This window comes from Rhododendron vialii, chromosome 2a (assembly GCF_030253575.1).
Source record: "Rhododendron vialii isolate Sample 1 chromosome 2a, ASM3025357v1".
Lineage (NCBI taxonomy): Eukaryota > Viridiplantae > Streptophyta > Magnoliopsida > Ericales > Ericaceae > Rhododendron > Rhododendron vialii.
The window spans coordinates 14,336,192-14,348,667 of NC_080558.1; the positions used below are offsets into that span (position 1 = coordinate 14,336,192).

The 12,476-nt window shown below is 40.0% G+C and overlaps 2 protein-coding genes across 6 annotated transcripts; both read right to left on the minus strand.

Moving 5' to 3' along the window:
* Positions 1-3,827: 3,827 nt before the first annotated feature.
* On the minus strand, positions 3,828-4,472 carry LOC131317186 (F-box/kelch-repeat protein At3g06240-like). Its single transcript, XM_058346760.1, has one exon. The coding sequence runs from the start codon at positions 4,470-4,472 to the stop codon at positions 3,828-3,830; it is 645 nt and encodes a 214-aa protein (XP_058202743.1).
* Positions 4,473-7,818: 3,346 nt separating this feature from the next.
* Positions 7,819-11,619, minus strand: LOC131313821 (F-box/kelch-repeat protein At3g06240-like). 5 transcript variants are annotated; one of them, XM_058342332.1, is made up of 2 exons: positions 10,365-11,619; positions 7,819-8,224 (listed from the first exon to the last, which is right to left on the minus strand). In XM_058342332.1, exon 1 carries the CDS (start codon positions 11,537-11,539, stop codon positions 10,376-10,378), a length of 1,164 nt encoding a protein of 387 aa, XP_058198315.1. In that variant the 5' UTR covers positions 11,540-11,619; the 3' UTR covers positions 7,819-8,224; positions 10,365-10,375. The 5 variants fall into 5 exon arrangements, with proteins under 5 accessions (XP_058198315.1, XP_058198309.1, XP_058198329.1 ...); XM_058342326.1 differs by having other exon boundaries at positions 10,342-11,619; XM_058342346.1 differs by lacking the exon at positions 7,819-8,224 and adding an exon at positions 8,428-8,677 and having other exon boundaries at positions 10,365-11,578.
* Between the last annotated feature and the right edge of the window lie 857 nt (positions 11,620-12,476).

A 12,476-nucleotide genomic window follows, 5' to 3' on the forward strand; every position in this document is an offset into this window, starting at 1 on the left:
TAAACCGTAAAAGTGGTTCCTCCATCGCTCTTGCAGCATGCCCCGTTTGGGCAATATAGCTTTCGTAATATGCGAAGCAGCTGAGTGGTAGCTCTTCGATCGCTATATTCTTGCGATAGCGAAACCCTTTAGTCTTATTCTTTTGATCCCGAACAATGATCATTCATTAGGCTGGCCCGACCAAACACAGAAAATCTGGTCCGGGCAAGCTAGATTATGGAACTAATCTGACCGAATTGGGTCTAGTGGAACAAGATCTTGATCTCGCTAAGGAATTTGAATCTGGAAGGGCCGGATAAGGCTTACATCCAGGCTCTATCTGCCACGGATACCTTTGTCTTCTCTTTTATCTATGGCTGTTGTATTCTAAGTAGACTCCGCATTCATTCTGGCTATCACGGGGCCTTTCGCCATCAAAGATTCGAGAAGGTTTTCGGCTGCTCAAGCCGGTACAGTTACAGAAGTGGCTACAATAGAGCAGCTTGCACCGAGCCTCTCTCCGAGACAGTGCCCAGATTGTTACGCCTTTCGTGCAGGTCGGAACTTACCCGACACTATATCATTTCAAAATGAGAGATCTAATTTACAGGTATTGGGTACACAAGGCAAAGATAATGCCTTGGATCTCTTTGTATTTGGAATTTTGGATATTGAGTTCTTCAGGAAGCTACTATTACACACTTTGATCGGCAAGCTGCCTAGGTACTGCAAATTTTGAACGACTTTGGTGGTGCTTAAGGACTCATGTGAGTTTTGTTTATTAAGGTCAGCCCTGAACATAATGCTCCGAATGAAAGTTTCTGGGCATTGAATTGCAGCAAAGACAAACCGGGGATAGGATAAATCATTGGAGGAAGAATAGGAAAAAAATCGACCCAAGAATATTAAGAGGACGGAATTGTTTTGGCAGAGTGAGGTTTCGATGATGAGCAAATGTACCTGGAGGCGGAGATCAATGTTTTCCGCTCTAATTTCTCCACCAATTATTTAAATTGCTGCAATTAAATTCAAAAAATGAAACACAATAACAGGAAACACAATAACTGAATATGAAAAATTATGGAAGGAATGGAGTTTTTTTTTTTCCTTCTTGACGAAGTTAGGCACATCATTGATAGAAGAGTAAATCTAGCAGTTTAGTTACATGCCAAAAAAGAAAACAATCCACGGCAAACTACTAGAACAGTCATGGAATAACAAACAACCAAACCACAACAAAGGGCGCCGCAGCTCCAAGCCAAGAAATGAAACTAAAGTTACAAAAATACAAAAAAAGCTTCAGTTGGAGTCAAGCGGCATAAGTGTCTTCAAAAGGGCTAAAGAGATGAAGGGCTGAAGAGCACATCTAGCTAGATCATATTCACTGCAAAAAGTTGAGAGGGCTGCTGCACATAGTTAATTTGCTGGACTAGAGCTTGGATGTTCCTTCCCTATCAGTTGCAAAATAAATTGGGCAAAGTATAGATTACCACCCTGTGGTTTAGGGTTTTGGCACATTACCTCCCTCACATTTGGAAATGACCATTTCACCTCATGGTTTTGGTCTAAAGTGTTGGAAATTTTATGGAATTTCAGATGAATGAAATCGAGGCTACCGGAGGGTCTCTCGAGGCAACCGAGCATGTACCGGGTTCGTTGTATCTGGACGCCTCATAATCAATAGAAGTATTGATATGTGGGATTTCGTAACTCCCGTAACCCCTGCCCATGATGGTGTATTCATTCCCGTAACCTCCCTCCTTGATGGCAGAAATCAATTTCTGAATTCATTGTGCAGAATTCATTACAGGAGTTATTACCAATGGTCTTTTGCTATATATATGGTGTATCCCATTTTGTTCAAAGCACAAGTAAATTCACAATCTTCCAGCATATTCTGATATACGTTTTGAGAGAGAGAGACAGGCGTAGTCAGTTCGCCAAGGCGGTCGATGGCGGTGTTCCGACGGCTTGCGGTTTAGCCGAGCCAACCCTGGGAGGAAGACGCCGAACAAGAACCTAGAACACCGACGGTAGGCGGCGAATCTTTCTTAAGGAGACTGTGGTATCACACAGGACTCGGTTTGATTTTTCCTGGAAATTCAATTTGTATCTCGACTTTTTATTCTGCTCTGCATTTGTATTTTTGTTTCGATTATGTAATTGTTACAATATTAATGAAATTGTTCTCTGGAATTATATGTTATGCCGAAATTTTCCCAACATAAAGTGCTACCATTATCTTTTCCTTCCAAATTGATGGAAGGTGTAGTACACATGCCTATTATGAGAGTTGGTTTGAGAAAAGCAAATAAATAAAGTTGAACTTTATGAGTGCTCATCCAGCCATGCTTCATAGGTTAGACTCCAACGATTTAGGTTTTTGAGTGCGCCCTAGCAACTCGTGTATACCTAGGACTACCAATGTCAACTTATATCACTAACCAATGCCGTGTATACCTAGGACTACCAAATCTATTTAAGTAGCAAGAAAGAATATGTTGATTTGCTACCTCGAAAAACCTTTTAAGTATAGAAGCTTACTTAATCAGCAAAAGAAGTGATCGATTCATTTCTATGTTGGAAAGTGGAAACATACCTGACCACGCTTTGAACTTTCACCTGAAGAAGCTTCACATTGTCTCCGAAATCCGTCCTCCATGATTAGGAGAGCCGAGTGTCTCAGTGTAGTGGTTCCCAACTAGAGATGTAGTTGGAATGCCAGGAACCACCACTTCCTTATGTGTTCCTTGCTTTGGATTGCAAATAATTAGTTTCTCCCCATCAAATTCATCTTCTACCCTTCCACCGATATCTATAAATCTCTCTCTCCTCAACACAAGTTCGTCTTGCGCTGACAAACACTACAGATCCACTATAGATCCCCCGGGATTAGCAATCGAATTTTTTTTTGTCCACGACTCTCTCACACCATACTCCATCATCATCCAAACATCAATTCGGTCACCCTGCGACTTGACAAGCAAACGAGACAACCCTCTTCGTGACCCCTAAACTCATTATCATCATACGAGGCAGGCAACTCCACTTCCCTGAAAATCTCATCCGCCAAATCGAAGGCAACAACAACCTTAGAATTGTTAGATCCAAAAAGCGGTACTATTTTTTAGTTGGCAATTCCATTGACAAAACGCATTCTTCTTTGTATCCCATTCTTAATTTATCGAGTTGTATTTTCTTTTTATTTTTCTAAGCGTAACGAGTCTGCATAGGACTAGAGTGGAAGGAATCATTGTTTGCAATTAAAACAAATGGATCGAGCACCGGCTGACTAAATGAGCCACAAGTGGGAATTGGACAAGATAGATCGAGCCATTGATCGGGTATTAACTAATATATAAAAAGGGGACTTTTCTTCACTGCTAGGGTATGGAGAATACACGCAGCAGCAGCAAATAGAAAAGGAAGGAGGGTTTTGGTTAAAGAAAAGCAGAGGAGATTTCTCCCTTGGATGATTGGAGTTCTCACCCAGTTTCCGAAGTTACAGTCGAACTCCAATAGGTGTTCTCAACTTTCTTTCAACAAACATAGAGTTGCTCTTCGGTGCATTTCCGAAGTATTGTGGAAGGCTTGAGGAGTCAAGGCAGCGACAATCAAATACTGGGTGTGGTGAACGAGGATTCGGCAATAGATCTTGTGTCAATTGGTGAGGATTCACAATTGTGTAGTAAGGTCTTTTTTAACCGCACAACGGTTTTTATAGTGTTTGATTCCTTCCCGTGGTTTTTTGCCCATTTAGGATTTTTCCATGTATATCCGGTGTTCATCGTTTATTTTCAAATTCCTATTGCTTACTTGGTGATTGGTTGGATAACGAAATAGGAATTTCAAGAATAATCCAAACCACCAGTCCTCCGACATAGCCAATGGCGATGCTCGTTAAAGCAAACCCCACGACAACGTCCCACAGGACGATAATGGAAATCTTGAATCGTCCTCCAAGCATCATTTTTCAGTGAATAGACAGCCACAATCGTAACAGCAACATGATTAGGTTCTCGTCCTTCCTTAAAAAAGGGCATCGCAACCTTGTAATCATCCGTGGATGAGACATAACCCAACCCAGGTGGATAAAAACCATCCATTGAAGAGTATTGACGAAAAGGGGAAGGCAGGTGCTTCCATTCACCTGTGGATGGATTCAACAAGAAGTTAACATACCCTTTATCGGAAACTAGAATGAGGCCATTACAAGAGCTCACTGACCCGGAGCCACTCATGTGGTTGAACGGAGGATGATCAAGCTTTTCAGGGGTCGGGCTCTCGTCGGAGAAATCTACGGAGTAGAGATCGAAAGAGCTGGTAAAGAGAATGGCTTTGGTTCGATTGAGACGGATTTGAGCGAAATGGGAGGAAGAGATTAGGGTTTTCCATGAGGGAGAAACACATTTGAATTGGGAAAGAGATTTGAAGGGTAGTCGAGAGAGTATGACGGTGATGATTTCCATGGGAAGAGTTCCGCCGTCGGACATGATCGCCGGATGTGAGGTTTTTGGGGGGTTGCGTAAAGCTATGGCAGAAGAGGAGGGAAGGATGTGTGGCTTGTGAGGTTTTTGGGTACTGGGGTAATTTTTTTTGGTTTGATCATGCGAGTAGAAAGTACTTTAGGCTCCGTTCCGATTTACCTTCTTTTTCTAAAAGTTCATGTTTTTTTAATTTTCAAATTTAAATATAATTAATAAAAATTTATTTATTTATTTATTTTCACCATATAAAAGATCTCAACGAGATTTATCAAACAAGATCCATATTGATAGAAAAATTATTTACGTAAACACATAATTTTTGAGCTTAAAATTGCCTTCTTTTTCAAAAAGTTCTTTTTCCAAGAACGTGGAACACCCCCTAACTATTACTCCGTAGAACCAACGGAGTGAAATTATGATCGTGCAAGTGGATTCGGAGTGTTTGATGCACGTTAGGGTTATAAACGAGCCAAAAATTTAACAAATTGATCCCTCAATGAGCCGAGTTTATTCATTTACTAAAAGAGCTTCTTTAATTGAGCTGAGTCGCCTTTTGGGTATTTTTGCATATCAAAACAAAAAATCGAGCAAAGCCTCTTTAACGAGCTGAGCTTTTATCGAACGAGTCGAGTGGAATAGTTTACATTAATATCCCGGATTTTTCTCTTTATATATATATATATATATATTAAAAAAAGGGAATCCGAGATTTATACGGAGTATTAATTTCTTTATTTTTTATATAAATTGTAACTTTGAAGTGGTGTACGTCGAGAGAGATAGTGTACACAGGGCTTGTGGGGTGGTGGTGGATTTATGGATTTGGTTGTTGGTAGTCAAGGAGGATGCAGTTACTTCTCTCCGTAGATGCATGGGAGCAAGTTTGACCCCACAGAGAGGAATTTTTCTTTGGGAGTTAAAGTCACTTGGCCAAGTATATAACAATGCGCTTGGCCATGGGGGCATAGATAGTGCACAGATCTCGATGTGGGGCTCATTACGGGTCCCACACAAATGATCCGAGTCGTTCATTAAATTTCAAACATTTTTTCAAGGGCCCCTACAAAAAATCAGTTCAATCCAATACGTAGAAATATTCGATCTAATCATCTACCTTTTCATTCAACTTTGAACCTGAATGAAAACTTATATGATTAGATTGAGTACTTATAGCAATTTCCTAGGTGAGTTTGGTAGGTGAAATTACCCTATTGTCCTCCCTCAAAAAAAGATTGAGTACTTATAGGTATCGGATTGAACTGATTTTTTACGGGAGCCTTTGAAAAAATGTTTTAAATCTAATGAACGGCTCGAATTTTTTGTGTGAGACCCGTAGTGGGCCCCACATTGAAATCTGTGCACTATCTGTGCACACTTTGTCTGTGTCAACAGACTTACACGCCTGAAAATTACACAATTCCAAGAAAAGCTCTAAAAATTCTGGCATCTTGTGCAAACGGCGTACTTCTAATAAGTTCTGTGGCGGTCTAGCTGTTAGATAAGCTTGATATACATTATTGAGACCCTTTCCTAACAGCTTAAGCTTTTGGGAGAGTTGGTAACTTAATATGGTATCAGAGCTCAGGTTACATGAGGTCTTGAGTTCAAGTCTCTCTGTCTATATTTGTTCCCCGGTTGCATTATGCTTCTCCCCTTCGTATTCTATTTCCTTTGGTCTATGAAAATTTGCATCTCCATGTGCAAAACGGGATTGCATGTGAGGGTGGGTGTTAGATAAGCTTGATATATATTGTTGGACTATTTCCTAACAGCTTAAGCTTTTGGGAAAGTTGGTATCTTAACACTAGCCTCTTGAAGTCGCCCTGCCCTTCCCAAAATATCAACCATTCACCGGTAATACCCAAGTCTAGGAATAATGCCATGAACATCAGTCGTGGACTCGAAGTTTTTCAGCCCCTTAAACAACCAAACCAATTGGGCTTTATTTTTTTAGAAATCATCCTGGAGAAATGATCAAGAGCTAACTCACCAAATCCATGGTTGGCAAGGCCCACGTCCTTTATATCCATTGCAATGAAAATTTTGTAATGGAGTTGCATAAATGTTAACAAGAGCAGCTTTGGAATTAATTAATTGGTTTCACCGTCTCATAGGTTACATTGTCCTCCTCTTGAGCTTTGCCAACATATGGATAGGCTTCTACCTTCTAAAGCTTGCAAAAACATGGAGTATAGTTTCAACCATCGTATTAGAAGTTTGGAAGAGATTGACAATACATGGAAATATCAATTTGGAAATATCAATGAAGCAATCGAAGCCAGTGCAGCCAATGCTAGAGAAGATAATAAAGTGTAGGTCATATTAATGGTCCTATATGTAGTTTGGCAAGGTTTATTAAGAAAGTCTATGCCGACCACCACCGCGTCAGGTCTTCTTCTTCCTTGGAACTGGCACGTGACAATCACTGTCGAGAGTAGATCTCACTTTCGGAAACTCCCCAAAAATGGGTGGCGCATGAGGCCTTGACGACCTCCATTGGCGATGGGTCGTTGTACCATTCAAATCGTCTTGACACGACGAACAATACTCTGGTATCATAAAAATTTACTGATCAATTTTCGAGATCTGCAATACTCGGACAGAACACAGAACAGAGAACAAAAATGGCGTTTTTGTGTTTTGAGTTTTCGAATCACAACCGAGAGGAAAAACAAATGATATCAGAGAACAAAAATGGCCATTTGTAAATTGTAATGCCCAGGTATCAAACCGAACAAACACACAACCCAATGAGAGGAAGTTTCAGATTATTATTCTACAAGTTAGAGGTAAAAATCTCTAAAATCAATCATACAAAACCACTCTGAATCCTCACCACTCTCTGTATCTCTCTCTGTTATTGTTTAGGATAACATGGTCTATACAAGAAGGCATTTTTTCTTCTATATCATTTCAAAATGAGATATCTAATTTTACAGGTATCGGGTAAACAAGGTAAAATAATGCCTTGGATCTCTTTGTATTTGGAATTTTGGATAGGAAATTGATATTCGCGCAAAATTAGAGCGTCGTCAATAAAAAGTGAAGTGCGAAAATCAATTTCCTTTTGGATACTGATTTCTTCGGGGAGCTACTATTACACACTTTGATCAGCAAGCTGCCTGGGTACTGCAAATTTTTTAACATACCACGCAAGCACCAGATATATGCAGATGAGTATGATCTAACAAACGACTTTGGTGGTACTTAAGGACTCATGTGGGTTTTGTTTATTAAGGTAAGCCCAATCATAATGCTCCGAATGAAAGTTTCTGGGCATTGAATTGCAGCAAAGACAGACCGGGGATAGGATAAATCATTGGAGGAAGAACAGGAAAAAAAATCGGCCCAAGAATATTAAAAGGACGGAATTGTTTCGATGGAGTGGTTTTTTTTTTTCCCTTCTTGCGAAGCTGGGTACATCATTAATTGAAGAGTAAATCTAGCAGTTTAGTTACATGCCAAAAAAGAAAAAAAAACCCGCAGCAAACTACTAAAACAGTCATGGAATAACAAACAACCAAACCACAACAAAGGGCGCCGCAGCTCCAAGCCAAGAAATGAAACTGAAGTTACAAAAATACAAAAGAAGAAGAAGCTTGAGTTGGAGTCAAGCCGCGTAAGTGTCTTCAAAAGGGCTAAAGAGATGAAGTGCTGAAGAGCACATCTAGCTAGATCACGTTCACTGCAAAAAGTTGAGAGGCTGCTGCACAGTGTTAATTTGCTGGACTAGAGCTTGGATGTTCCTTCCCTATCAGCTGCAAAATAAATTAAACTATCAGTGAGTAAGTATGCATATACAACACACTAATGGCCTTTGTATGGTGAGAAATGAAGAGAGAAACCGAAAATCCTATATGTACCGGCCATTTTTGTAGGGAAACCGTACCGACGGCCGCGCGCGGCCGTCGGTATGCTCCGGTCGGTGTAAATAGCAGTACTCGAGAGAAACATAAAATAGATAAGAGATTTTTTTCACCAAAATTGATGCAATTTGGTGAATTATGAGATGGGAACAATAAAGACTCATTGTTTTTTTTCTCTATGTCATCCTTTTCACCATTTCTCATCTCCTTTAACAATCCAAATAAGTAACAAGATTCTCTCCCGTCCATACCCCAATGATTAGATCATTGGGGCTAGATGGGGTCTGTTGTTGTTGTTGTATTCTCCTTTGTTTTCTTTTCTTATCCTTCTCATCATCCAAAGGGCTGTAAAAGCAATGAGTACTAGCCAAGTAAATGGCAAAAGAGATAGCTAAAAGCTCTGTGCGTATACTCCGTAGATAAGAGTTGTTGCAAGAACCCGACTTCCAGTTGCAATTATTGTTTAAATGGATTTCTAGTCGCCATTATTGTTTAAATGGATCAGCCAATGCAGCAATAAATCACTGGTATTCAATAGGGCCGTATCACCAAATCTGGAGTCGAAGGAAGCGTCACACAAAATAAGTTGAGATAAATGGCATTGACAAAATAGGTGGCTGAACATTTCCTCCTAACTAGAACACAGAAGGTGGGTTAATCAGGTAGATAAAGAACATAAGTTTGTGTTTGGTTCATTCGAATGGTATGTTCATTCCGTCATTAGTTCATTCAACGAAAATGATAAAATGCACATTACGAATAGAATCATCATCCACTATTTCAAGTGGCAAAGCGTTTCCACTTTTCTAGGCCGGACACAATGGGCAAAGGTAAGCAATTGAGGTCAATCTGGTAGATAAAGAACTTAACGCTGTGCTTGGTTCACAATAGTATAGTGTTCATTCCGTCAATTGGTTCGATAAAAGAAAATGGTAGACATTATCAATGGAACCGTCATCCACAAGAGTGAAATGGTCCTTCCATTGCCAAACCAAGGAATGAAGATTCCATCCTTACCTAAATCATTCCACACCCCGACTTAATTCTCACCGGAAGAATCAAATACCACTCACACATTTCCATTGTAAGACTTCAATTTCTCAAGAAGTTGCATTCCATAACTAAAACCATAAGATATTATGCACAACGGGTTGCTAAACCTAAAGAGTAAAGACTACGAGCGAGTTCTCTTGATGTATAAGTTCAGTCCAGTACTAATGAAAGCCCAAATGATTTAGCAAGCTTTGCAGGATTGACAATAAAAGAGAGGATTGAGGCTTGGGAAGCAACAAAAATAATCGACAAGCTAAAAAGATCTCAACTTGTGGCAATGAAGGTAGGAAAGATATAGGTCGCATTGGGTTCCTTCCAATTAAGTCCGGAGTGGAAGACTAGTAATGAATTGAGATTTTTATGTTGTCACTGCCAAGTGCCAATAAAAGGCGAACAATCATACCAGGAACCCATTTGTCCAAAAATTCTCAAACTGTCTATGTATGCTCCTGTCTATGTACGCTCCCAAAATGGATGATACTAGTTTAGGGGAAAAAACTACTCTTTCTTTACGGAATAAACAAAATATTGGAAACCTATTCATGTACTTATTGCTAATAATTTTTCTTTGATGTTGCGTAAGAAATGCCATATTCTTTATATCATGGAAGGGCAGAAATGTGACGTAAGAGTATTCGATTCTTCATGAATAAAGAAAATTTATGTGCAGTGAGTATGCAAGGAGCATGCACATCATATATGGACATTACACCTCTTTATGAGTGCTCATCCAGTCATGCTTCATAGGTTAGACTCCAACGATTTAGGTTTTTGAGTCCGCCCATGATCAAGCATTAATCAAATTTCAACTTATATAAGTAGCAAGAAAGAATATTAATTTGCAACCTCCAAAAACCTTTTTAAGTATAGAAGCTCGCGCAACACACGATATATACAATACTTAATCAACAAAAGAAGTGATCGATTCATTTCTATTTCGGAAAGTGGAAACATACGTGATCACGTTTTGAACTTTCACCTGAAGAAGCTTCACATTGTCTCTGGAATCCGTCCTCCATGATTAGGACAGCGGAGGGTCTCAATGTAGTGGTCCCCCCCAACTAGAGATGTAGTTGGAATGCCAGGAACCACCACTTCCCTTCGTGTTCCTTGCATTGGATTGCAAAGAATTAGTTTATCCCCGTCAAATTCATCTTCTACCGAATCTACCCTTCCTCTGATACCTGTAAATCTCTCTCTCCTCAGCACAAGTTCGTCTTGCACTGACAAACACAACACATCCACTATAGACCTCCCAGGATTAGCAATCGAAAAAAAATTCATCCACGGCTCTTTCACACCATAATCCATCATCATCCAAACATCAATTCGGTCACTCATCGACCAGACAAGCAAACAGAGACAACCCTCAAGAACCACCATCTCAACCACCATCTCATGATCCCTAGACACGTTATAATCGTACGAGGCAGGCAACTGCACTTCCCTGAAAATCTCATCCACCAAATCGAAGGCAACAACAACGTCAGAATAATCCAAATCATCAGTCCTCCAACATAGCCAATGGAGACGCCCGTTAAAGCAAACCCCACGGCGATGTTCCGCAAGATGATAATGGAAATCTTGAATCATCCTCCAAGCATTAGTTGTCAGTGAATAGACAGCCACAATCCTAACAGCCGCATGATCAGGTTGTCGAAATGCCTTAAAAAGGGGCATCACAACCTTGTAATCATCAGCGGACGCGACATAACCCAACCAAGGTGGATAAAAGACATCCATCGAAATGTATCGAGGAAAAGGGAAAGGCAGTTCCTTCCATTCACTAGTGGATGGATTCCCCAAGAAGTTGTCATAACCATCAAACGAAACTAAAACTAGGCCATCACAAGAGCTCACTGACATGGAGTCGCTAATGACGTGGTCGAACGAAGGAGGATCAAGCTTTTTAGGAGTCGGGTTCGCGTCGGCGAAATCAACGGAGTAGAGATCGAAAGATCTGGTGAAGAGAATGGCTTTAAGTGGGTGGTAGTTGGCTTTGGTTCGATTAAGACGGGTTTCGGCGAAATGGGGGGAAGAGATTAGGGCTTTCCATGAGGGAGAAACGCATTTGAATCGGGAGAGAGATTTGAAGGGTAGTCGAGAGAGTATGACGGTGATGATTTCCTGGGGAAGGGCTCCGGCGTCGGACATGGTCGCCGGATGTGAGGTTTTTGGGTGGTTGCGTCAAGCTATCAGCTATGGCAAAAGATGCGGGAGTTGCGGCCTGCAAGTGGAAAGTAGCGAAGTTTGGTGGTGTAATTATTAGTCCCTTGGCCCAACGGAGTTAAATTATGACCATGCAAATGAATTCAGAGTAGTTTGATGCACGTAACGGCCGTAAACAAGCCGAATCCAGTTTTGTTGAGTTCGAGTTCTGCTCGTCTATTAAAATAGCCAAAAAACTTAACGAGTTGAGCCCTTAATAAGTCGAACTTAGTCATTTACTAAAGAAGTCTCTTTAATCGAACTGAGCCTCCTTTAACAAAACGAGCTTTTGTCGAGCGAGTTGAGTGGACTCATTTACTTTAATATCCCAAATTTTTCTTTATTGTAGAAAAAAAGGGAATTCGAGATTTATATTAGTTTCTTTATTTTTGGATAGTGATAATGTCAAATTGTTTTTGTTGGTGTCAAAATTTCAGTGCATAAAAATATTGTACACTGCACATGATACGAACTTTACCTCCTGATATTGTTTTTTACGGGGATCCTCATAAATGGCACGTGTGAAGCTAGGAAACTTGAAGATGCTCGAAAAGTTTTTAGTTCCATTTATGCTAAAGGTTTGAAACCCAATGTTAGATCATGTACACCAATACTAGCTGTAATACCTATTCAAAAAGGTACAATTTTTATTTTACCTACGCATTTTTTACTTCCACACTGCACTTCCTCTCTATCCATTTAAATATTAGAAAATAATACAAATTGCAGTATATATATATATATATATATATATATATATATGTATATATTTTACGGTTGTAGTAGATATATAGATCGAGTTCGCCGAACCCAAGCCTTTCTCCGTTGAAGACCTCCGTCGAGATTGATTCCGACGAACAATATAGAGAAAAATTGAACCACT

Excerpts from the sequence above, each read along its gene's own strand:
- LOC131317186 (XM_058346760.1), bottom strand. The coding sequence starts at position 4,472 with ATGTCCGACGGCGGAACTCTTCCCATGGAAATCATCACCGTCATACTC.
- LOC131313821 (XM_058342332.1), bottom strand. The coding sequence starts at position 11,539 with ATGTCCGACGCCGGAGCCCTTCCCCAGGAAATCATCACCGTCATACTC.